Below are 24,418 nucleotides of genomic sequence, written 5' to 3'. Positions count from 1 at the left end.
AAAAAAAAAATTTGACAAGTATATCATTAACTTTTACATTATAAATGATGCCTCTAGAGATTATTATCAGTGGGGACACCAATTTCCTATTCATCCAGTAAGCTCAAGATAGGATATCTAGCATAGCAATCTCAAAAGAATCTGTATCATCACATAAAGTGGAAATGTAAGGAAGTAATTAGTTATTGAGGCTTTTTTCTTTTTAGAACCATCAAACGAAACACATCCGAGTATGCATCCTTAGGATCTTGTTTCAACACTTAAGATTTACTTTATTCCATTACCGCACACTCAGTGAGTATGAATTCTTCTCCCAACAAGTTACTAACCTGGTCGATTTGGCTTTTTTGAGTTTACATGGTTAGCTGCAGAAACAGCATAGGATGAAGTGAAGGATCTGCTTTTGGTGAGGGTCATCATCACTGGGTTATTCCACGAATCGGGACTAACAGAGCTATAAAGACAGAGCATAAAGAAAAATGAAGAAATTAGTCATCACTTATTGGGATAGATATTGCCAGAATACAATCACCATTTCCATAATCGGCTTTCCAATCCTCAGATTGCCAGGTTCAGTGGCAGGACCACTTTATTTCCAAATGAAAAAAAATAAGTTACCTGAACTCAGTTGCTGCTGTAAGGAGACAACAGTTACTCATAAAAAATACTGAGTTGATAAATGAGAAAAGAACTCGTCAAAAATACTGGGTTGATAAACGAGAAAAGAATTTACCTATTTATCCAGTTAATAGTAACCAGGCACTTCTTACTGTACTACTTAATTATGTTCCTCATAGATCTTCTAAACTTTGACAAATTAATTGGTTAAGATGCAGGGGAACCTCCATTAGTTCTGAATACCATGATGCTCCTTCTATGCTCTTTACTATTTACTATTCCTGGTGTTCTCTAAGTTCAAAAATTAAGTGCTTATAAAATTATTCAAAGACAATATTCATTGCAGTATTTTCTTATGAAGGAAAGGTTAGCAATTGGCTTTTAGCTTGCAATTTCTTTTATTAGTGATACCTAGAAAGAAAGGAGTGATGAGCCAAATCCTCTTGTAAATATGCTAATGAAGGACCTGCTGGAGAAAGGTAATGGATAGTGAGTCTTCATCTAGGGAATGCTTTTGTCAGGACATCCTTGGTTATTATTATAAGCAAATCTGGAATTAATGGATGTATGGAAGGTTGGGGAATAGAATGCTACACACTCATTAATTCATGGAAATAAATTTTGGAGCTGTTCCAAACCAAAATTTATCTGCATGCATGGCTCAAAATCTGTGTTAAATCTAAAACAGAATCTACTGTAATTTGAGAGAGAAAAGAATTCAGGAAGCTGTGTTGACAATCTTGGAATGCTCCACTGGAAAAATGCTCAGTCTGCATTGTGCTAACACGTGTGTGCATTCAAACATTAGTAAATTTCATACTGGGTAAAATCTCTAACTTGCATGAGTATAATTTGACAATGTGACACTCTGCCAATCTTAGACTGGCACTATAAGCGGGGTCTGTCTGCGTGGCTAGTTGTAAATAAACCTGAAATTGATAAAATTATGGAGTCACGAATGCTGGATATTTGCCATGTAGGATGTATAATTAATAGAATAATTTAGGGCAGCCCAGGTGGCTCAGCAGTTTAGAGCACCCTTTGGCCCAGGGCCGTGATCCTGGAGACCCAGGATCGAGTCCCACATCAGGCTCCCTGCATGGGGCCTGCTTCTCCCTCTGCCCGTGTCTCTGCCTCTCTCTCTCCCTCTCTCTCTCATGAATAAATAAATAAAATATTTTTGAAAAAATAGAGTAATTTAGAGTTGTTCCATAACCAAAATGGCTTCCTCTGCTCAAGCAACATTATGTATGCATTGCTTAGAATTCTACATGTTAAATCCAAACTAGAACATGTGCTAATGTGGAATAAAAGGATTTTTTTTAGGGTGCTGCACTGTCTCATACCTTTTGAAGGAAAGAATGTGGATATGTGTTTTGCTGTCCTATATCCTCTGATTATTAGTAAATTTAGGAAGGAATTAGATCTATAACTGTGTTGAGTTCCATTTAAAATTCTGACACTATGTTACCTCATTTCTTCTCTTGTTTTCCTTTTCATATTTTTCTCCAACTGTTGACTCAGGCATTTAAAAATCCATCATCTTTTCTCCTAATTCCATAATAGTTTACAAAATAAAACATAAGAAAGATATTCGCGATATAGAATGAACTTCAGCAATGACCAAATACAACGAAGCAAAGCACACTAAATGATATTTGTTTCATATCCCTCTTGAAATCTCATTCTAGGCATTTTAGAAATGCCTAGAATTTGGAAACAATGAAATCAAATAAAAGTTGGAATCTGGATAGATAAATACACAGTTTCCTTACAGTGCTATTCCCTTTCAACTTCTTTTGCTGGATTGAATGACTTACAAGATTTACTGTGAAGAAATTTTATGCAATGTACATGAGGCCCAGGAGTTTTAACTTCTTAGTACATAATACAATGAATAGGTTATTATTTTTCTATGCAGATTCTTAAAAGAAAAGACCCTAATATTAACAGCATTTTATTAGATTTGTATATTTATTAATATCACAAAAAATTCTATTATGAAGGCTAGCCTGATAATTGCCTATTCCTTTAATAAAATCATTTAAAATATGTTAATTTTGAAATGTTTTATAAAGTACAATTACATAGTACCTTTTAATACATAGGAAATTAATGAAGATAAAATTCTAATTATATAGTTCTTAATATTAATTTACTAAAACAGTAACTAATAAAACAGTAACTCAATATATTTATGTATATGTAGATATATGTATATGTGTATATGTGCATTAAAATTTACTGGCACTTTCAAATATATTGCTTTCTGTGATCCTTGCAACAGTTTTCAGCTTTGTATAGACTCTTACCTTCTTGATTCCTGTTTAGATTCATTGTGAATATGTATGTAAAAATTTGGATTTTGGAGAGGAAAGTCACTTAGGGAAACCTTTACTTGGTCACCTCATTCTGAAAAAGGGAAAATTTTCTACAAGTCTGCTCTAGAAGATCTCAATCTCCTTCCACATGAGAAGACTTGGTCATCTTAGTTCTACCCTAAACAACTTCATCCTAGGTCTGAAAAGCCTTACCAGATTCCAAGTTTGTTGTTGTTTCTTTATTTTTAAATTGAGTTTACAGCCTGCCTTTCTGCCTACCATAAAGAGGCAGGGGTCAGTTCCAAGGCTGACTAGGAATGATTTATTTCAGACGTTTCGATACATCTCAAGTCTACTCTTCTGAAGTACCTACTGATATCCTTCCACCTAGTTTACCTCCCAACTGTGCCACAGTTCCCTTTCTCCTCAGGATTCTTTGTAGTGGGTACTGAGGCTCCTCAGGACACACCTTTTTGAGTGGCAGGGTCAAGATCCTTTGGATCCTCAGTCCAGTGTCCTTTCTGTAGTCCCAGCTGTAGTTAAAACTCACCAGGAGTGAATCATCCAGCTAAATACCAAAGGGCTGCCCCTAATTTTCACTTCTCCTTCTTGTTCTTTTGATCACAGTCCTCAAAGTCCTCAATAGAAAGACACACAAGAAGGAAAGGAAGAAATAAAAGGGCTGATGGAGAAAAAAACTACAAGGACTATATCTCCTATCAGTTTTGAAATCAATCAGTAGTGTTATCAGTCGGTCTGCTAAGTGGTGACCAAGGCTGGAGATGATCACTGCCACCTTTCTACTGTTTTCACCTGTGACAAAGAAAGACTCAACCAAAACCAGTTGAATTTAATGGTGGTACTATTGCCATTCATATATAGTTTTCCCTCCAATTCTCTTCAGAATGATGGTGAAAATTTGTATCATTTTCAGACTTTATATCAGGACTCTTAATAGGACAGGGAAATGAAGGAATAGTAAAATTAGATGTAGGAAAAAGTACACTTGGGCAAGACAGTTGGTTTTTTGTTTTGTTTTGTTTTGTTTTACAAAGAAAATGAATGAGATTGGACACTCTTCCTTATCTATTTTGAAAATACATGATTATGAGTATTTATTTCATCAAACATGATGACAGGAACCCTGGAAGTTAAGCTCATAAAAGTTCTTGAAACACTCTTCATGATAATATCAACTATAGTCTCTAATATCATTTAAGAAAAAAAAGTTCGAGAAATGAAATTTGATCAGAAGTAACAAAAAATTAGGGGATCCCTGGGTGGCTCAGTGGTTTAGCGCCTGCCTTTGGCCCAGGGTGCAATCCTGGAGTCCTGGGATCGAGTCCCGCATCGGGCTCCCGGCATGGAGCCTGCTTCTCCCTCTGCCTGTGTCTCTGCCTCTCTCTATATATATATGTCTATCATGAATTTTAAAAAAGGTAACAAAAATTATAATTAATTATTATTAAAAGTGCACAAATGGATTTTTGGCAGAGTCGCTGTGTGGTAAGAAAATCATACAGTGGGGCACCTGGGTGGCTCAGTGGGCTAAATATCTGCCTTCTGCTCAGGTCAGATTCTGGGGTCCTGAAATAGAGGCCCACACTGGGCTCCCTGCTCAGTAGGAAGTCTGTTTCTCTGTCTGCTGCTCCCCCTGCTTGTATCCTCTCTCTCACTCATTCTCTCAAATAAATAAATAAAATCTTTTTTAAAAAATCATGGAGCATTAACTATTCTATGACAGAAGTCTCAGCAAGGTGTGTTGGTAAAACAGCCTCTCTAAAGATATACACTGAAAACAAAATTCATATTCTTAAGGAGCAAATATTTAACTAAATATTTAATAAATATTTAATATTTAGTGGAACTAGGATCCACTATCACTTATCAGTATTTGCTGCTGTACATACTGACAATGGTCAATATTTTCAGAGGAAGATATCACTAATGACCTGTAATTTGACCTTTGGGAAATGTTCATGAAACAGATTAGCTAACCTTCTCCTGTGGTGGCGTTTAAAGTTTTACAAAACTACAGGTAATAAGATGAAGTGGAATTACATTGATCTGTGAAATAAAGAATCATTTGAGTTTGCTTCTAATTCTATAGGTTCATTAGACTCTGTGGCATTAAGGAAGAAACAAATTACACATATTTTTAAATGACAAAGAAAAGTTAGTAGTCATTAACTCATGATTTGAAAGGTTTCCATTTCTCTGCCAATCTCAAAATGCAAAATGGTGCTTTATTTATATTCAAGGCCAAGATCAGGAGAAAATTACTTCTAATACTGTCATCATGGAGTTCAACAAAGATGTGGTTATTTTTCAGTGATTAGGGCATTAATAAGTACTAATGCAAATGTCTCAAAAACCTGAAATCCTATGGGAAATGTCCTAAAAATCACTGAATTCTTATAAAACATGCCATTCTTATTCTAACTAAAAAAGGACAAACACAAATACCTTTCACAATGGTGTTTTCTTCAAAATTCTTTCTAGATCTTAACACTATCTTTTCTTTAGCTTTGGTAATTCTGGCTTTTAAGTCACTTTGTAAAATTATAATTAATATACTATATAAGGTTTGTTCTATTTTAAAATTGAGATATGATTGACATCTTAGTTTCAGGTGTACAATATAGTAATTTGATATTCATATCTACTGTGAAATAATCACTAAAATAGGTCTAGCATCCATCAGCACACAGTTATAAAAATTTTTTTTCTGGTGGTGAGGACTTTTAAGATTTACTCTCAGCCACTTCCAAATGTGCAATACAGCATTATTAACTATAGTCACTATGCTGCATGTTATATCCCCAACACAATTATTTACAACTGGAAGTTTGTACCTTTTGAGCCCCTTCACCCATTTGGCACACTCCACCTCCTATCTCTGGCAATCAGCAATTTGTGCTCTGCCTAAATAAACTTTAAATTACCAAATGTTTGAACATATCCACATGCTCTTAGGAACAATCCATTTTTTGATCTGATCTTTTGCCTTTCATATAATGCTAAGATAACTGGTCTGGCTGGGGGAAATCTAACAACAATGTGCAAATGTCACGTTGGATGCCTTTGATTGAAGAATCTTAATATGAATCTCAGTCTACATAAAATCTAGCTTACCTCTACTCTGGGCTCACCTCTTCCCATCCTGTCACACTGGGAGACATCACCTCAAGTCACTGTTCCCATTTATAAGTAAGACCGTGCAACACAATTCAAGCCTAACTAGCTGATGTTAATTTGTATAGTGTTTTGCATTTAAACCATATATTTTCTTCATTTTCAAAGCGGGCCTCTAATCAAAAATAACTGGTTGGGCCACCTTTCCACTGTAATTTATAATTCCTTTTGGCAAGTAACTTCTCTAAGAGATGTGAAAGGAGCATTGCCTAACCTTGATGAAGGTGCTTCATGAAGTTTGATGCTAGCGCTACGGTCCCTCCGTACTGGGGCAGGCTCCAAAGTGGGTAGGCCCGTGGCTGAGGTGGTGGTTGTCCAAGTTGATGAAACTCGTCTCAACAAACCAGGAGGCAAACTCCTTCTCAGGCGCTAGGAAGAAGGAGTGCTGATTTTATTACCAAGCATATTTTTGATCTCTAACTTCTGTATAATACAAGGGGAGAAAACGGGTTTTTAATTGGAAGTGAATTTATTCAACTGTATTGGCTGAAATAATACCTGTCTGAAATTTGGGTGCTCAGGAATTCAATAAAAGAATGAATATTATAAAATTAACAATTGGGAACTTCATTTAGATGATGATTTAAGGAATTATAGGATCAAGAGTCACTTACCTTTGGGAAAACTTTATATTTACTTAGTTTAATGAAATATACATAATTATATACATATTAGTTATTATGAACAAAAGTTTTTCCTCAAAAGTCAATTTGAGGTTAGGGGCATGGATTAATTTTTATCATCTTGAAAAACAGTCTTGAGATCCCTGGGTGGCACAGCGGTTTGGCGCCTGCCTTTGGCCCAGGGCGCGATCCTGGAGACCCGGGATCAAATCCCACGTCGGGCTCCCGGTGCATGGAGCCTGCTTCTCCCTCTGCCTGTGTCTCTGCCTCTCTCGCTCTCTGTGACTATCATAAATAAATAAAAATTAAAAAAAAAATAAAAATAGTCTTTACACTAAAGTGTTTATTAATTTAATTTCTTGATTTACACAAGGCAGGAACTGAGTATAAGATGTAACTCACAAAATGCACCACTTTTCTTGTGGCTAGCAGGACTTAGACATCACAAATAAGGGTAATGTCATCAGTACCAACTCATCTTAGCTGAGTCTTCTGTTACAGGGTGACCTGTAGCCCTCTCATGACTATTTCTCCTCCTGGGATACCCTAAACAGGATATATGGCATCAATGGCACGGAGGCAAGACTCTGAACTTATCAGGATGAGCACCAGCAGTTTGAAGACGGTCTTCACCTTAAAAATTAAAATGAAGGCATCCTTCTAATACAACTACAGCAATATAATAGGTCAAAGTTCAACCCATTTGTATTTGTGGCTAGTTACTCCTAGTAAACAAATCATATAGGCATTGTTTACAAAGATGCATTCTGGTCTTCTGAAGATAGCAAAAACTCTTGAGAAGTATATGGCACTTTGAGATTCCAGAACAGCTCTGATCCTAGTTTCCCATATTTCTTAAAGATCTGAATATGCATCTCAGCAGGTAATTAACAGTAAGCACTATAAATACCAGGACTGATACTTGAAAATCTCACTCACTTCATGTCAGTTTTGAGACTGAAAGGAAACAGTAAATCTCTCTCTATTCCTTTACTGTCACATCATGCTTAGCCATACCATTCTCAGAGAAGCAAGTGTTCAAAAAAAATTATGTAAATACCTAATGATAAAGTTGTGTGAAACACACATTCCCGAGTCCAGAGACTCACAACAGCTAACTTGTGGGTGTTGCTGACTGACCACTAGGCTCAAGAGGACCGATGCCTACTTACCAAACAGATAACCATACAGGATGTGCCAGAGATGACTTAAATTCTGATTTTCTTTTCAGTCTTTAATATAACCCATTTTCAACTAATGCAAGGTCTAAGCTGGGTGTAGGATCCTATTTCTTACAGCTGACATTTATAAAACTCTTATATCTTACATATAAAAAGAAGGAATTTACAAATCACTAAGGCTATCTTTCACTCAAAGTAATCCAAAATCAATTAAAACTGAGTTAGAAACTTCTCGGATTTGGGAAAGCCAGGAGGGTACCATGAAGGATATCACACAAAGAAATCATGAGCAGGGGATCTTTGGGTTTCAGAGGGCAAAGGCTTTTAAACAGAGTAGGGCTTTAGCCTGCCCCTTCCTCTCACTGCTATATCCCTTGCCCACAAAACAGAGCCTGGTATATAGAAGTAGAAATTTATTCAAAGTCTGAATTTAAAAAAAAGCAACCCCCAAAGATAAAACTTTCATTTACAGAAGGCTGTTAGGTATCAGGACACAAGTCTTTACCTCTAAATTTTTACTACTTTGATCACCATGAGGAACACATCCTGAGTCACTGACATGAATCTGCATCTGGGTTTGGTGGTGACAAGAAACAGAACCAGGAGGCAAAAGAAAAGGTTTAACCTTTCCAGGGATATGTCATTAATACCTACCTTGGGAATAGCCAGCTTGTCTTTTTCAGAGCTTTCCTCAGAATCAGAACAGGTGTAATTTTCACTGAAGGAAACGACAGGATTCACGCGAGGCTTGTGAATAGCCTGGAAGGTGAGCTGGGTGCTGAGCAGGTTGCTCACTGCCCTCAAGGAGGTGCACACGTTGGGGGGCAGGGAAGGGTCTGCCAGGAGGTCGGTGATGAGGCCATGAGCCTCACCCATCACGGCAATATCCACAGTAATACTGGTTCCTGAAGACTGAGACACCAAACAGAGGGACACCCAATGAGAAAAAGGCCTGAAGCTGAAGGTACCGCACTGAAATGGGGCTTTTTCTGAAAACTGGGCTGATTGACTCCTTGAGGTTGCAGTAAAGGAACATCCAAATCCCATTTCTGTTTCAAATTTTGCCACAATGTGCCGTGGCTTTTGTCATTTTTGTGTTTGTGGCACATATCTCAAAGTTAGAACTTGGGGAGGGGTGGGAGATATTTGAAGAAATTAAAAACATAAACACTAGTTTTTCAAAGGGAAGAAGTTGGGGGTCTGGGCGGCTAAGTTGGTTAAGCCTCTGACTCTTGGTTTCAGCTCAGGTGGTGATCTCAGAGTCCTGAGTGGAGCCCTGCGCTGGGCTCCGTACTTAGCTGGGACTCTACTTGAGATTCTCTCTTCCTCTCCCCTGCCCCTCCCCTGCTCATGCTCTCTTGCTCACTTTCTCTCTAAAATAAATAGAAATATATATATTTATTTTAAAAAGGTAAGAAGTTTCAGAGAATTGTAAAAAAAACTTCCTATCAGCCACTCCTTATGAAGAGCTCAACATTTTAATGCATCTTATTTAGAAGCATTCTAAAAGTTACTTCATTCTAAAAGTAACATTAATATACCATAAACTTTCAAATTTAGTAATATTGTAATGTTACAGTTAAGCCTGATATACAGTAGTTATTTATGGTTTTTCTTTTTTTGACAATTTTATTCACCTGAGAGAGAGAGAGAGAGCAAGAGAGAGAGAGAGAGAGAGATCACAATGGGGGAGGGGCAGAGGTGAGAAGCAGACTCCTGGCTGAGCTGGGATTCCCAACTCCGGGGCTCAGTTCCCAAGACCCGGAGATCATGACCTTAGCCGAAGGTAGATGCTCAACCAACTGAGTCACCCAGGTCTCCCTATGGTGTTACTTAATTAATATTATAGCTAGGCCCAAAAAGCCTTTGGCTTTTGATCAAATTCACATGTTGTCCCTCCTTTTCTTGTGCTTGGTAAGAATAGCAATTTTGGTTCTGGTTTTCTGTGACACATCTGTCATATTTTCCAAACTGCCTATCAGACTGAGAGTCATTATTATTTGCGAAGAAAGGAAAAGCACAGAAACAGAGGACAGGAATGTATCCAATCCTGTTGCTCAGGCCAAAATGCCAGCAGGAAGGCATGAGAGCAAGGGAGAGCATGGGCAGAGTCAAGTCCAAGAGGGTAGATGAACCTTAAAGACAGTCTATAGAAGACCATTAACATTGGAATATTGCCACAGTATGAGGCACAAGGAATCCACATAACTGTATAACGCACTAAGCCATCAGGATGGAGAATCTGGAATTAGGCTACTTATGTCTCAATCCTGACTCCTAACCCTACCACTTTCTATCTGCATGATCTCTGGCAAGTCATTAAGCTTCTGTGCTGTGATTTCTGCATCTGTAAAGTGGATATGGTAATGGCACCAACCTCAGAAGGTAATGACAAGAATTAAATGGGGAAATATATGTAAAGCACTCAATACTGTGCTGGCAACTGTAAGTGCTCAATACCGATAATGGTATAAATAATAATAATAATTCTGGAGTTTTTCAATAAAAGGCTATTACAAGTTTGGTTATGTATTTGGAAGAATAGTTTCATCATTCTCTCACAACACAGTTAAAAATAAACACTTCACTGGTGGGGAAAAACATGTCATCAAAAAAGTGAATATGTATTATTATTATCAGAAAAATATAAGAATTATGAACACACCCAACCAACATACATGATACCAACTATAAGTAATGGATAAATTTTTCTGTAAAAACACAATATAAAATACTTATGTCTTTTACCATGGAATAATATTAGTATCCATAATAATCATAGTGGCAGCTGACATTTGATCACCATAAGTCTACCAAGTAGCTACTTCATATATTAATTTCATTTTTCCTATATATTTATTATAAAAGATAACTTGCCAGAATCCTGATCAGATAGCTGGAACATGGAAACATGAGGCTGCAAACAAATACTCTGGTTCTACAGCTTAAATACTGAACTAATACACCAAAATACATGTTGAAGTTTTTAATCTAATGTTCCTAAATATATCTGTAATTATTTAATGGTTTATGTAATCACTGTGTTGTGTTCTTCTCTTTCTGGATGCCTAAATATCTATTATGAACCAATATAAAAATCTAAGTGCAATGCTAATAGTTTTAGGATAAACAATTATACATACTTCACATATGTACCTACATTATCAACTTCAAAAGTGTTCATGAAAAATGTCACTGAACTAAGTTAACATTCCCTTTTGGAAACATGTATTTTCAAGTGTATTCCTAATTACAATGCTTCTAAAACTCACTCAGTGTGACCTTCTAGAAGAGTAATATTTATTCCTATCCATGTTTTTCTAATAAACTTAAAATAACAAGTCATTGTACCATTTGCCTTAAAAAATGAAAATTTAAGTCAAACTGTTTTTACGACATAACATTTTCAGACTTTCTGACAATGAAATTAACAGTTTATGTTCTAATAATAAATAATTAAAGAAGTTGCCTCAGATTGTTCTCACTACACAAAATTTACATACCTGAAGAAAAAGTAGAGCATGTTCACTAATAATTAAAATTATAATTTTTAATGCATTACTGGTCAGAGAACAAGTCTTTTTTATAATTCTCTAATGTTATGACTTTTTTATAACTTTATTTTTTTAAGTAATAGACACATTTCTTATTCAGAAAAAAACAGATATTAAAAATTTTTAAAGTAACTTTAAAATATGAACAGAATTGGGCAGCCCTGTTGGCTCAGCAGTTTAGCGCCACCTTCGGTCCGGGTCGTGGAGTCCCAGAATCTAGTCCCACGTCCGGCTCCCTGCATGGAGCCTGCTTCTCCCTCTGCCTGTGTCTCTGCCTCTCTCTCTCGATCTCTCTCTCTCTCTCTCTTGGTCTCTCATGAATAAATAAATAAAATCTTTTTAAATAAATAAATAAAATATGAACAGAATTGAAAACTCATTCTAAGTCATTGTTATTGTTATGTAAGAGTTAAGAGAATAAGCACATTATGTATTTCCATGCTATGTATGCCATCTCATGAATAAATAAATAAAATCTTTTTAAATAAATAAATAAAATATGTACAGAATTGAAAACTCATTCTAAGTCATTGTTATTGTTATGTAAGTGTTAAGAGAATAAGCACATTATGTATTTCCATGCTATGTATGCCATCACTTTTGTTTTGTCTTCAAGCAAAAACAAACAAATATTCATGCCAGTAACAATTATTCATACAGGAAATAGCAAAAACAAAAACAAAAACAAAACAAAAAACAAAAAAAAAAACCAAAAACAAAAGCAGACATTTTTACTGTTTAAGAAGGATACTCTAATGAAGTATACTTACTACTGGAATGAAGTCAGGTCTTTGCTACACTGGTTTTCTGACTCAAGAATAGAACTGTTTAACAGTCAAAAGTTGCATCACACATAGAAGTTATCACCACTTGTTGGCTCAAATAACTAAAGGCTTCAATGAGGCATAAAATCTGAAACCAACAATCAGATTTTCTTGCCACAAAATTGCCAAGGCTAACCACATGTGATACGCTCAAAGACAGATGGGCCCCTATTTCAATAAGCAATAGGCAAGTTATAAAGACACAGGCGTGTCCAAGGAGTAGCTAGTAAGGAATTTTAGGAGAGAAGGCCTTTGGATGATGATAGAGTTGTTTTTTTTTTTAATCAGATGATACAAAATATGAAAAAGAGTGACTCACACATTGCCATACTCTATCCAACTTTAAAAATAATGTAAGTTTCTAGGTAATATCAACAAATGCTCAGAAATATTCTATTTAACTGATGAAATCTTAATGATAATAAATACTAAAGGTTAAGTTTATATGAAAGCTACTTTAAAGGAAAGTCTTAAGCTAACAGCCCAAAATCATCTTTGAGTGCAGTAATGAACTATACTAAAGCATGAAACCACAGTTGGGTCTTTTTAGGGTAGAGATAATAAAACAAATCTTTTGCTTTAAAAAAAGAAAAGGGACCAAGTGATATGAGACATTCTACTCTGCAAGCTCTACTTATAATAGAAATATTTATATTTAACATTTAAGAAGATGCAAGTTTAATTCCCTGGATGTTATTTAAATGACAACCAAATTTGGATTGCTACCTTTAAATAGAAAATCTGGAATTTAAGCCTGATAAACAGTAGAGGAAAGTGTAGTTTTTTGTGTTCAACCAAAAATAAATCTCTTGGTAAAACCACCACTTTTCAAAGCACACAGGACTCAAAATGTTTTCCCTTTTCCCCATTATCTCCAACCAGTCTACTTTACCATCTCTGGGATGTGAATATATAGATGCCTTGCTACAGAATATGATCTAGTTGCTTCCAAGTTACTTTACTCATTGTAAACAAAAGACCAAGAGAATCTGGAGTTATAGATAAGAAGTTAAAGAAACAATAACAAATATACTTATAAACACCACTAAACGTAACTCCTAGATTAAGCATGTATTAATCAATTCAAGTATAGGACATTTGTTTTCACTCTTAATTACAGCTGTGCTAAAACTTCGAAATTACAGTATTAGTATGATGAAAGGGAAAGCTCTGAATATGTGTAGGGGTCAGAAACGATGTGCATTTTGTGAAAGGCAACTAAGTTTCTAAATTACCCCAAGAGGCAAATTTTGAAAAATTCCAACAAATAAATCCATGTGATCAAATTACTAATAGCATGTATGTAAAATAAAATTATGTATCTTTAAGTAACATGCCAGGTTATTTATTGCAACACCGTGTTGGGGTTACTGTCAAAATATTATTCAGATGGAGGGAATTCCTAAAAGGCATAACTGTTAAGCAGTTTCAGGAAATAACTACAGGAACAAGGTGAATGACAACAAAGAAGTCAACAAATACCATTTCATTTAAAGAATGAAAAGATGCTCAAGGGAAAAATCAGAAAGGGACTGGGAAAATTGAGGTCAATAACAATTTGCTGTTCAAAATGATCAGGGAGGCTATCTGGTGTAAAAAGTGGGGTGAAGGTAATGCATCTGATTCTTGATGAATTCGTCGGAGGCAGTACCAATATAGTCAAGTTATAGCTTTTCATCCTATATATTTTGAAGCAAAGATTAAACTGATAACTTCAACAAATGGGTTACATACATCCCTGCTTAGAAGTGGAAGATATGGGGCAGCCCTGGTGGTGCAGTGGTTTAGCGCCACCTGCAGCCTGGGGTTTGATCCTGGGGACCCTGAATCGAGTCCCACGTCAGGCTTCCTGCATGGAGCCTGCTTCTCCCTCTGCCTGTGTCTCTGCCTCTCTCTCTCTCTGTGTCTCTATGAATAAATAAATAAAATCTTTAAAAAAAATTAAAAAGAAGTGGAAGATACGCTATCACTCTCAAGTCTTCTGCCTCAGTGAATTAGTAAATCATCTGATGAGTCATTTGCTTTGGACATTAATTTATTCTAACTGGAAAAAAAAGAATCAGAAGCAGTATAAAAGCCTCTTCAAAATTCTACATGAAACTCCAAGATAGGTTGCAAGTGCCAAAGAACCAGAATTGAGATAATTACCTTCGTAACCTAGTTGAGATGCTGTACATCTTGAATCAGACCGCCATGTTGTTTAACATTTTAACTTAAGATGGATTCCAAAACTAATCACGAGTTTACTCTATGCAATACTGTATCAGTTGGGGGCCCACAGGCTCCCCGCCCTCACCCCCCCATAAAGTCAGAGAACTGGGTTAGATCTTCCTAAGGTAGCGTGAGATTGCTAATCTCACCCAAGCTCTACCTTATAACGTATTATTGAGTCACTGAGGCAGTTTCCTTTCTATGCTAAAATGCCTGGTGGCATTCAGTGCCCAGGAGGAAGAGGCTATTCCCTGGAACTTCCACAGAATTCTCCCAAGCGTTGAGCTGTACATTTGCCCAGTGTCAGTTTCCTTTGGTCCCTACTGGTCTGTTCAGGCCAGTTGTATTTTGTCACTATAAATTACCTATGCTAATAAAATATCCATAAACCAGTGATAACATGAGTAAAAACCAGAAAAGTTGCTTTAAAAACTAAGTTGAACAGCTTTAAAGACTTCATAAATACATTTCACAAAAGTGAGGCCTTGATAGCAATTTCTGTTAAATTAATAGGAGAGGTAAAACTATAAGCATTCAAAAGGAAAATGATAGCCTATCTGAAAGATTTGAACTCAGAATACTTTCAAGTACCCAACTCATTTCCACTGTGAAATAAATTGAAGCTGGCAGTTGTGTACAATGAAGCACTGGTGTATGTGCACATGGAAAAAAGACAACTTTCCAGTCTAATCAATATAGCGGACATGTGCTCAAAGAGAAACATTCTTGGATCTTCACGGAAAAGATTTGTGAAAGCCTGCATATTCCTATGCATTAAGTTAAAGCCTATTACAAGAGGCACAGAGAATAAAGGTCAAATGTTTGTAATTCTCTGCTTTAAAACTTTTAAAATGAACAGACCGATTACAGTCCTGATCATATCTGTTAAGAGAGCTCCACACCATTTTAAACCCAACACCTTTCACTTGAAAGACCTCCAGTGAAGGGAACTATTTATTATAGTTCTAGCTACTCGGCATAGCTATTCGTTACCAGCTCTGAAACAAGATGGAGAAAGTAAAGTCTGGTTTACGAATTAGCACATGAGGTGCAAAAAGGAACGAGACTTTTTTTCATCATGTAATATGGAACTTTGTATGTGTGAGAAGTTGGAAAACAAGGTTGTAAAGAACTGGGATAAAAGAGAGGAAGTTTTACCCTTTCATCAATATCCAATTTTTATTTTATGAATTAGTACATGAGGGTTTTAAGAGCAGCAGATCTAGAGTCAGCCTGACTATATCCAAATTTCAGGTCTGCTGAGATTTTCAAAAACTTCAAGTGCCTCCCTTGCTTGTTTTCTCAGCTCTGAGCAGGGCATGGTAATAACATTTACTGTATAGTATTGTTGATGATGAAATGAAATCATGCACACAAAGACTCCAGCAGAGTTGCTTGGCCCACAGGACACGTTAGATAAATATTATATATCCCCACCATTATTATTACTGCACTGAAAGCATCATGTGGTAAATCCTGCACATGGCACGTATGTTTGCCTTCAACATATACTGGGCTAGTAGTCTTTTCCTAAGTGATGGCAGCATGGAGACAGAACTTCTTTATCACACAAACAAAATATCCAAACCAAAAACCTGAATACTTTTGCTTCTTATTCTAGGTAAATATAAAGACTGTGCTCCCTAGTCCCATATACTCATAATAGTTCTGAGATTAATTTTAGGCTCTCAGAAAGTCCTGGTTTCAGTTAATACGGTTGATTGCACTGGTATAATTTATAACACAGTATGTGAAAGGAATTCTAAAAGCAGGCATCTTAGCTCCATTGTTGGAAGGTTTTTTTTTTTCTTTTTTTCTATTTAGTCATCCTGGGAGGCACCCTGGGAGGCAAACATAGCATGGGAAGAACATTCTCAGGGTGAAGAGGGAGTTGGGAGAAGAGAGGAGTAAACAGTGTAAGGGATGACACATAAAAGGAAAGAGTCACTGGGACTGTTCTTACCCAACTTTGGTCCTCAATGCTGGGAAAAGATGCCTGGTGGGTTTTTGGGAGCAGTCTCCTCCATCTCTAAAGCACACTTTGCCACCCCAACCCTCCACCTCTTTCTCTGGGAGGTTGTCTGTGGGTACCAGGGAGTAGCATCTTGGTCTTTAATGTACTAAATTCACTTAGAAGGTGAGCTGGATTGATAAATGGTCTTTGGTGTATTACTGGTTCTGACCTCAGAGCCAGCAAAATTGCATATGTGTTTATACTTTCATAGGACCCATTTATAATTTTAGACTTGAAGTTGGTTGGGAAATTTTTGAAAAATGAAATCATGTGAAAATTTTGCAGTAACTCATTGTAGGCTGAACTTTGGCTATATGCCATCCTGAGGAAGCAGATGTTTGCTTATTTTAATTTTCTGGCAGGGAATATGAGTTTACATTTGGATTTTTCTCCTTAAGATAATATATATGTACAGTAGGAGGAAAACATATAGGGCCCTTCATCACACTACTTTCTAACATCGCTGTGAACTGACCTCATGTGAGTGGTGAGACACAGCAAAATGTAGTAGTTATCAAAATCCTTAACTTCCTTCTCTTTTGATGTTCAAAGAGCATTCCACGTTACCAGACAGGATGTAGCACGTGGCCTTGTGTCCTTATAGATTTCCCCATAATCTATCTGTCAATAAGCCAAGAATTGTTAAAGCAGCCCCTCTGTTTTCTAAGTATCTTCCAAGACACTAGCAAATTCACTCCACAGCCTCATAAAGAACAATTAACACAGAATATTGTTTTTTTAAAATTTAGGCAATAAAACATATTTATTAAATCATTTACGCTAGTAAGCACTCATAGTGCTAAGATAATCTCAGCTGCCTCTGACTTCCAGGCTGGTTCTGTTTCTTCTAATTAGAAAAATATGGGATGGGGATCCCTGGGTGGCTCAGCGGTTTAGCACCTGCCTTCGGCCCAGGGTGTGATCCTGGAAACCTGGGATGGAGTCCTGCGTTGGGTTCCCTGTATGGAGCCTGCTTCGCCCACTGCCTGTGTCTCTGCCTCTCTGCCTCTCTCTCTCTCTCTCTCTCTTTCTCTGTCTCTATGAGTAAATAAAGAAAATATTTTTTAAAAAAGAAAGAAAAGGGGATGGCTGGTGAAACTACAAGGAATTTGGGTAAGGAGCTCTTCCAGCGACAGCTCATGCAAATGAAGGTGGGAAGGCTTGGAGAGTATAAACTGCAATTTATATAGCAATTTATAAATAAAAAGCACTATTATTTCTGTTAGGGGAAGAAACTGGATTTTCTGACTGAGCATAAGTTTAGAAATACAGAAAAACTAAGAATCTCTGAAATAAAATAATTCATAAAAGTTGATGAGTTTTGATGGTCTTCGATTGGTTAGATTTTGAGAATTGCTATTAAACTTGAACTTCAGGTCTCAGTCGGCTTAGCCTAAAAACACTTTCAGTGAACAACAGATGGCAGTATTCTGCCTTTTTAAAGAACTCTAATTGTCGGAAGATCTTTTTGAATGAGTGCTGCTTCCTCATAACTGGTAGAGTTTAGTTTCTTTTATTCCACGGGGCGGGGGGGGGGGGACTTAAAAAAAGAATAACTTATAAAAGACAATTGGTAGAGAGTAATACAAAATTTTAAATTGTGTTCTCTCTCTCAGGACCACTGTTAAAGTGAAACTATAATTACATCATTAATAATTCTTCTCAATTACAAGCATTTCAGTTCTGTCACCCTTCCCCATTTTCATGAGGTAAACTTTGTAACAATGACCCATTTTCACAGACAATCTGATTGAAATTCTTGCCCCACATGCAATTTTGCATTGTGATTAGAATGTCCATAAGACAAAAAAAAAAAAAATCAAAATATGCATTCTAACACAAATAGTTTTGTGAGCTTTCATTGGCATTTATCTGCCCTGTGTTATCTATCACCAGACTCTCCTACCTCATGGGCACCTACTTATCTATGCTACTGATTTGCTCCTAATGTTGCCTAACTGGGAGCTCTTCCCTCCAATTGCTGCCATAAGCACCCAGACTGCTTACCACATGAGTGCCTGGAACTCATACGCTGGAAGTAACCCAAAACAAAAGCAAATAAATGAAAAACCCTGGAAGCTGTAATTCAGAGAAATCTTGCATCTCTCACCAATTCTCACATGAATTCTTAGAATGTCTCTGTCATAAGCACTTGTGATAGTTTTCAATTCAACTTTTGACATGGATCTTGATAAAGATTCATCTTCTTCTTCTAGGCTAAAAGTGTTACAAGGACAAAGGGAATCCTAGTTTCTACACTAGTTTAACTCCAGACTCCTGGCTAGTATCTGATAATCGTCAGGCATTAAATGATATTAAAAATGAGTTAAGTTGTAAGTAGCATATTCTAAACCTCGAGAGAAGTAAATATCCGCTCTCCCAGTTCTATGCTTTGAACAATATAGAAAGACAAATGACAGTGTCTAAGGTATTTCCTCAAACAACTATTTTCTGAAATCCATCTGAAACATTTAACCTTCTAGCACAATTTCAATGTTCAGATTTTAATTTAAATAAAAATGTTGAGAATTGTTACACTGAAATACTGGAGTCATAAATAAAAATTGAATTTAACAAATTGATTCTGGCCTAACTGCTAGGCAGAAAACAGTGAAGCTGCTGAGAAAAATAGTGCCAACAAAAAAAGTGACTCTACACTTTTTTCTATAATCTGGTACACATCTATGGAGAAGAGCAAGCCAAGGACTCAGGTATATATATGAGTATTTTGGGGGAAAAGATTTAAAAGGCTTGGAAGTAGGGGAAAATGTGACCTTTTAGTGATAACACTCAGATGAAGTACAGAGTGCTTCAGGTTGAGAAAGATGTGTCTGTGTACAGCACAGTGACTATAGTTAATAATCTTGAAATATATATTTGAGAGTTGGTACGAGAGTAGATCTTCAAAGTTTTTATCACAAGAAAAAAAATCTGTAATGATGCGTGGTGATAGATGTTAATTAGACTTACTGTGGTGATCATTTTGCAATATACATATATATCAAATCACTGTGTTGTACACTTGCAACTAATATAATGTTGTATGTCAGTTATGTTCAAATTTAAAAAGAGAAGAAGAAAAGGATGTGTCTGGAGAGGTTTGAGGGAATACATCATGACAGGAACATGAGCCAAATGCAAGAACTTTGATTAACTACTAAGAGTAATGAGAAACCCCTGCAGGGTAGTGACAGCATCACTACTGTGGAGGAAGGAGTCAGGCTGACTTTTAGGCTGATGGCTTAGATAGAGAGAATCACAGGAGAAGGATGTTTTGATGTAGATGCTGAGATATTCAAATTTGAGTAAACATCTGACATTCACAGAATGATTAAAGTTGCACATCTGAGCTGAAAATACACATCCGGGTATCAATGACACAGATATGGTCATTTCAACAACACCCCACATGGAAGTGTATAAAGACAAAAAAAAGTGGACTGAAGGCAGGGCCATAATCAATATCAATTTGCAAGGGTCAGGGAGAGAAGAAACTCACAAAGGAAAATGAGAAAACAGCTGAAAATTAAGAGTGTAGGGTCAAATGGGTCATGGAAATGCTTTTGTCAAGAGGAGAGGAGTGGCCAGTGGTGACCCATGAAATTTGAGAGATTAATAAATTCTAAAAATATCCATTAGTTTAGTATCTGGCCAGTCACTAGTAACACTAAAGAGAGCAATTTTAGTAACATGCTCTGGTTGTAAGTTACACTATAATAAACTAAGCAAAGAAAAGAAGATATGAAAGTGGAGACAATGCATGATCCCAGGGTCCTGGGATTGAGCCCCATATCAGGCTCCCTGCTCTGCGGGGAACCTGCTTCTCCCTCTCCCTCTCCCTGTTTCTCCCCTTGCTTGTGTTCTCTGTTTCTCTTCTCTCAAATAAATAAATAACATCTTTAAAAAAAGAAGAAAATGGAGACGATGTAGACAATTCTTTCCTAAAAACTAGCTATAAAATGGGCGATCAAGGTATGTCTATATCCAGAGGGAAAAGAGGCTCTAAAGAGCTGGAAAGTAAGTGAGCAAGCACAAATGTTGAAAAGGGAGATCCCACCAGTACGAGGGATTTTAAATGCAATGCAAACAGTGGGAATGATAAAGAGATCGAGGTCCAAGAGAAGGAATGAGTGTGACTAACCCTTCACAATGGAGGATACCTTTCCCAGGGTAACAGTGAGAAAAAAGACTAGATCTGCAGGTGAGACGTGAGAATTCCTCTACTTTGGCTTTTATCTAACTCTGAAGATGAGTCATGAGCCCCTTGTTGAGAAAGTGATGTAGGCAATGTTAGAAGTACAGAGGAGAACGAAGAACATTTGAGAAAGGAGAAGGAACAGCTGGCTAGATTCTCAGGCAATACTGTAGGTCCAGCTGAGGTTAGAGACTTCAGCTCCAATATGTTGTTTATGTGTTACTTCCAGTGTTACTCAGCATGAAATTTTGCACGAAAAGGCAACAAGGTGGAAATAGGAAGGGTGAGCCAGACTGGGAAGAAAGAAGACTGAATAAGTGGACCAGAGATCCTGGGGAAGTGGAAGAGGAGGTGAGAAAGCAGTAAAGCTTGAAGAAGCATGGAGCCAGAATGCAGGGTCAGGTGTTTGTATGAGAAGAACAAATACAGATTCCATTAGTAGACCAGTCTCTCAGGCATAGAAGGTTTCTGCTTCTTATTAGCAGAAAACAAGGTTGGAAAGGAAATGTGAAGCCCGATTTCAGATGCCCGTGAATGAAGGACAAAGTTTTCTAATTCGATGAGCCGGTAATTGAGTGAGGAAAGAAGTCTGAGAAGGAAAATGATGTAATCAAACAGTACACAGCGCTTGAGGAAGAGAAAGGTGTGGATAGGAGAGGACAGGTCTGACCATGGTTGCTGCAACCAAAAATGTGGGAAACTAGGCTACTTGAAGCATGAATGGCCAGGGAGGGAAGAGGGAAAGTAACATTAAAGAGCATAACTGCACTCGTACAGTGATTCAACACTGAGACATGAGAACAAAAATGTATTTATTCCTGTAGTTGTCTTCTTCTACTCTGTCCACAATATTCTCAGTTCCTGCTCTTGAAAATTTCTTCAAGTGCTCTTGCCTTCACAAAATCAAATGTGGGGAGTTCACTTGTCAGTGTATCCACATTGGGTCTCAGCCACTGTCTAAGAAAATGTTCTCTTTTTGATAGATCATGGTAGTAGCCCTCTACAGTGTAAACAGAGAGGGTGAAGGGATTCTCTTAAAAGCCCCACGTTGTTTTAACACAACATCCAACACTTCATAAATGTATTTTTAAACTCAGTAAATTCCAGTTTCTACAACTAAGCAAAGATACCATAAATTATGTAACAAGGTTTCCAAACTTATAAATAGATCGAATTTCAAAACGCTTTTACATCAAATTTGTTTTGGAACTTGGAATGAATTTTTCTAGAGAAATAATACTATAAACAGTGATGAAATTTCTAGGCCAGCTTACAAAAACTTATACACCTCTTAATAATAGGTATGATAGTATTTTTGTTCTACATTGTAAATACACCCTATTTCAATCACACTGCAATATTTTAAGACAAACACATTGTATCAAAACAAAATATGGAGGCACTGGGAAACATCCATTCCTGTATCGTTGACTCAACAAATATTAACTGAACATGTACTGGGTACCTGATACTATCTACACCCCGGGGCCAAGGAGATGAATGAGTGTGGCAGCTGCCCTCGAGGATCCTGCAGTCTAGTCTAGTGGATGATGCTCAGAGGACTAAAAGTGATCAGAGGACTGAAGAGGAAGCTGAGAGAACCCTGTGATGAATCACCACCACCCCTGGTTATGAGGTGAGGAAGAAGTTGTTTCTCACAATGCATGTCTCCAAACACCTACATGTGGCCAACTTTGAAAACGGCTGCCCTGCTATCACTATCCATACTTCTCCTCAAAGTAGGATGAAAATAAAATCCAACTCTCCACAGAAGTAAGAGAAGGGGGAGGGACTGATTACAAAGATACTCATCACTCAAATACAGATACATCTGGTTTCTTGAAGTTTCCCTCAAAATTTTCAGCCCTTAGAACTCTCAAAGCTCCAACACCCGTCTCAATTTTTTTTATTTATTCATAGACACAGAGAGAGAGAGAGAGAGGCAGAGACACAGGCAGAGGGAGAAGCAGGCTCCATGCAGGGAGCTCGATGTGGGACTCGATCCAGAGTCTCCAGGATCACACCCCAGGCTGCAGGCGACGCCAAACTGCTGCACCACTGGGGCTGCCCCAGTTTCAATTTTGAAGCTTGGATTTCAAGACTCCTCAACTTCCCATTCCCCCAGTAAAGAGTAGGGAATTTGAAGCTCCCTCGCTTCTCTGGGCACTTGAGGGTCTGCTTCTTGCTAAAGGGTTTTAAGGGATGCAGTAAGCTTACCTGTGAACCATTTTGCATGCAGAGAAGATTTGAGGAAAATATTAAAAGTTAATAATATCATTTCTTGATTTTCCAGAAGGTAATTCACAGCTCTATAAATTATAACATGAATGACTTTCAACGTTTGAAACTAGGGCAAAAAAGGCTAAGCTACTTGTCCAACATTACATGGATGCTAAGTGGCAGAGGTGGAATTCAACCCAGACAATCTGGGTTAATCACAATACTAAGCTGTCAATATTTTGGGGTAACTGTCCCTATGTACGGTCACTTACCTTTGATGATATAAAATATCTTTGTCAATTTGTTACACACTGTTAGTTTGCAAACTCTTCCTTCAATTAATCTTCATCAATTTAGGTTTTCTTTATCAAGAGGAACTTATTAACACCCTCTGTATTCTCTGAGAATTCATGTTATACTCCTTTCCTTTACATCTTTTTTTTTTTATTAATCAAATTAGACTCCTCCCAGAACTATGTTTTTAGGGAAGATCCCATTACTGTTTCTCCATCAAGAAAAACGTCATTTACTTTTTTCTCTTATTTCCCATACGTAAGCCAGACCTCATATAATATTTGCTCCTGGATGGAAAAACTGGTGGTTCTTATATAGAGACTTCTGTTGCTAATAGGAAAACATCTGTCTTCATTTTCCTTTTAGGTGGTAATGAAAATAAAATTTTATAATGCATCTGTCTACAAGTCTGGTTTAATTACTTCAGTTTAAGAAACTGGTTTTAGTTATAATCTTATTATATTCATAATGTTTTGAGACACTCAGGTAATAAATATGATTATCTTCGGGTCAACAGACCCCAGTAACTCACCAAGATATTTAATCGGCAGATGTTGAACAGGATTATAAAGGTTCTGTATGAAAGGCATTTCAAAATGATACCCTACCCCTCATGTTTAATGACAAGGTGTCACTGAGTGAAGAGGAAATCAAGCAAGAAAAGAAGTCATCTGGTTACAATGATGAGTCACTCAACATTTATGTCATAGTTTTGTTTTCTTCCTTGTGGACATAACTGTTAGTTTTGTCAATTCTTCCATATGCTGTTAGTATAGCAATAATAGGATATTGACGGAATACAAATGACCAACAATTTGTTGGGATTCAGCACAGATTCCTTATGACAAAGGTCTATACAAAGAAAAGAAAGTGAGTTCAGAAATTATTTTCTAAGATTATAATCTTGTAAGATTAATAAAGTGATTAATAAAGTGATTAAAAAATGGGTTAATTTTATTTCCTGGGGACCAAGAGGAAGGATCTAGGGAGAAGCAGATAGTGAATTCCTCTTTGGCTATTGCTTCAGTGTATTTTCCTTTTGTTTCATCTTAAAATAAGATGACATGAATGGAAGTGTACTACGCAGAAACTGATTAACATATCCCATAGGAAAAAAATAAGCAAAGCATGATAAAAAAAAATACAGAACAGAAGCAGTGAGTGTTTT

At 36.9% G+C, this 24,418-nt stretch overlaps 1 protein-coding gene across 1 annotated transcript in view; it reads right to left on the bottom strand.

Annotated features, from left to right (window-relative positions):
• PDE3A (phosphodiesterase 3A) overlaps window positions 1-24,418 on the bottom strand; it is a 313,231-nt gene that overhangs the window by 52,058 nt on the left and 236,755 nt on the right. Inside the window, exons 3-5 of the mRNA XM_041736167.1 lie at window positions 8,593-8,850; window positions 6,349-6,503; window positions 330-454 (exon numbers count right to left, since the gene is read on the bottom strand). Coding sequence (XP_041592101.1) covers window positions 330-454; window positions 6,349-6,503; window positions 8,593-8,850 — 538 coding nt within the window. The remainder of the gene's footprint in view (window positions 1-329; window positions 455-6,348; window positions 6,504-8,592; window positions 8,851-24,418) is intronic.

The sequence above is a fragment of the Vulpes lagopus genome, chromosome 21, assembly GCF_018345385.1.
Source record: "Vulpes lagopus strain Blue_001 chromosome 21, ASM1834538v1, whole genome shotgun sequence".
NCBI classification, from domain to species: domain Eukaryota; kingdom Metazoa; phylum Chordata; class Mammalia; order Carnivora; family Canidae; genus Vulpes; species Vulpes lagopus.
The sequence above is the reverse complement of the archived record's forward strand: the minus strand, read 5'-3'. Positions and strand labels throughout refer to the sequence as shown.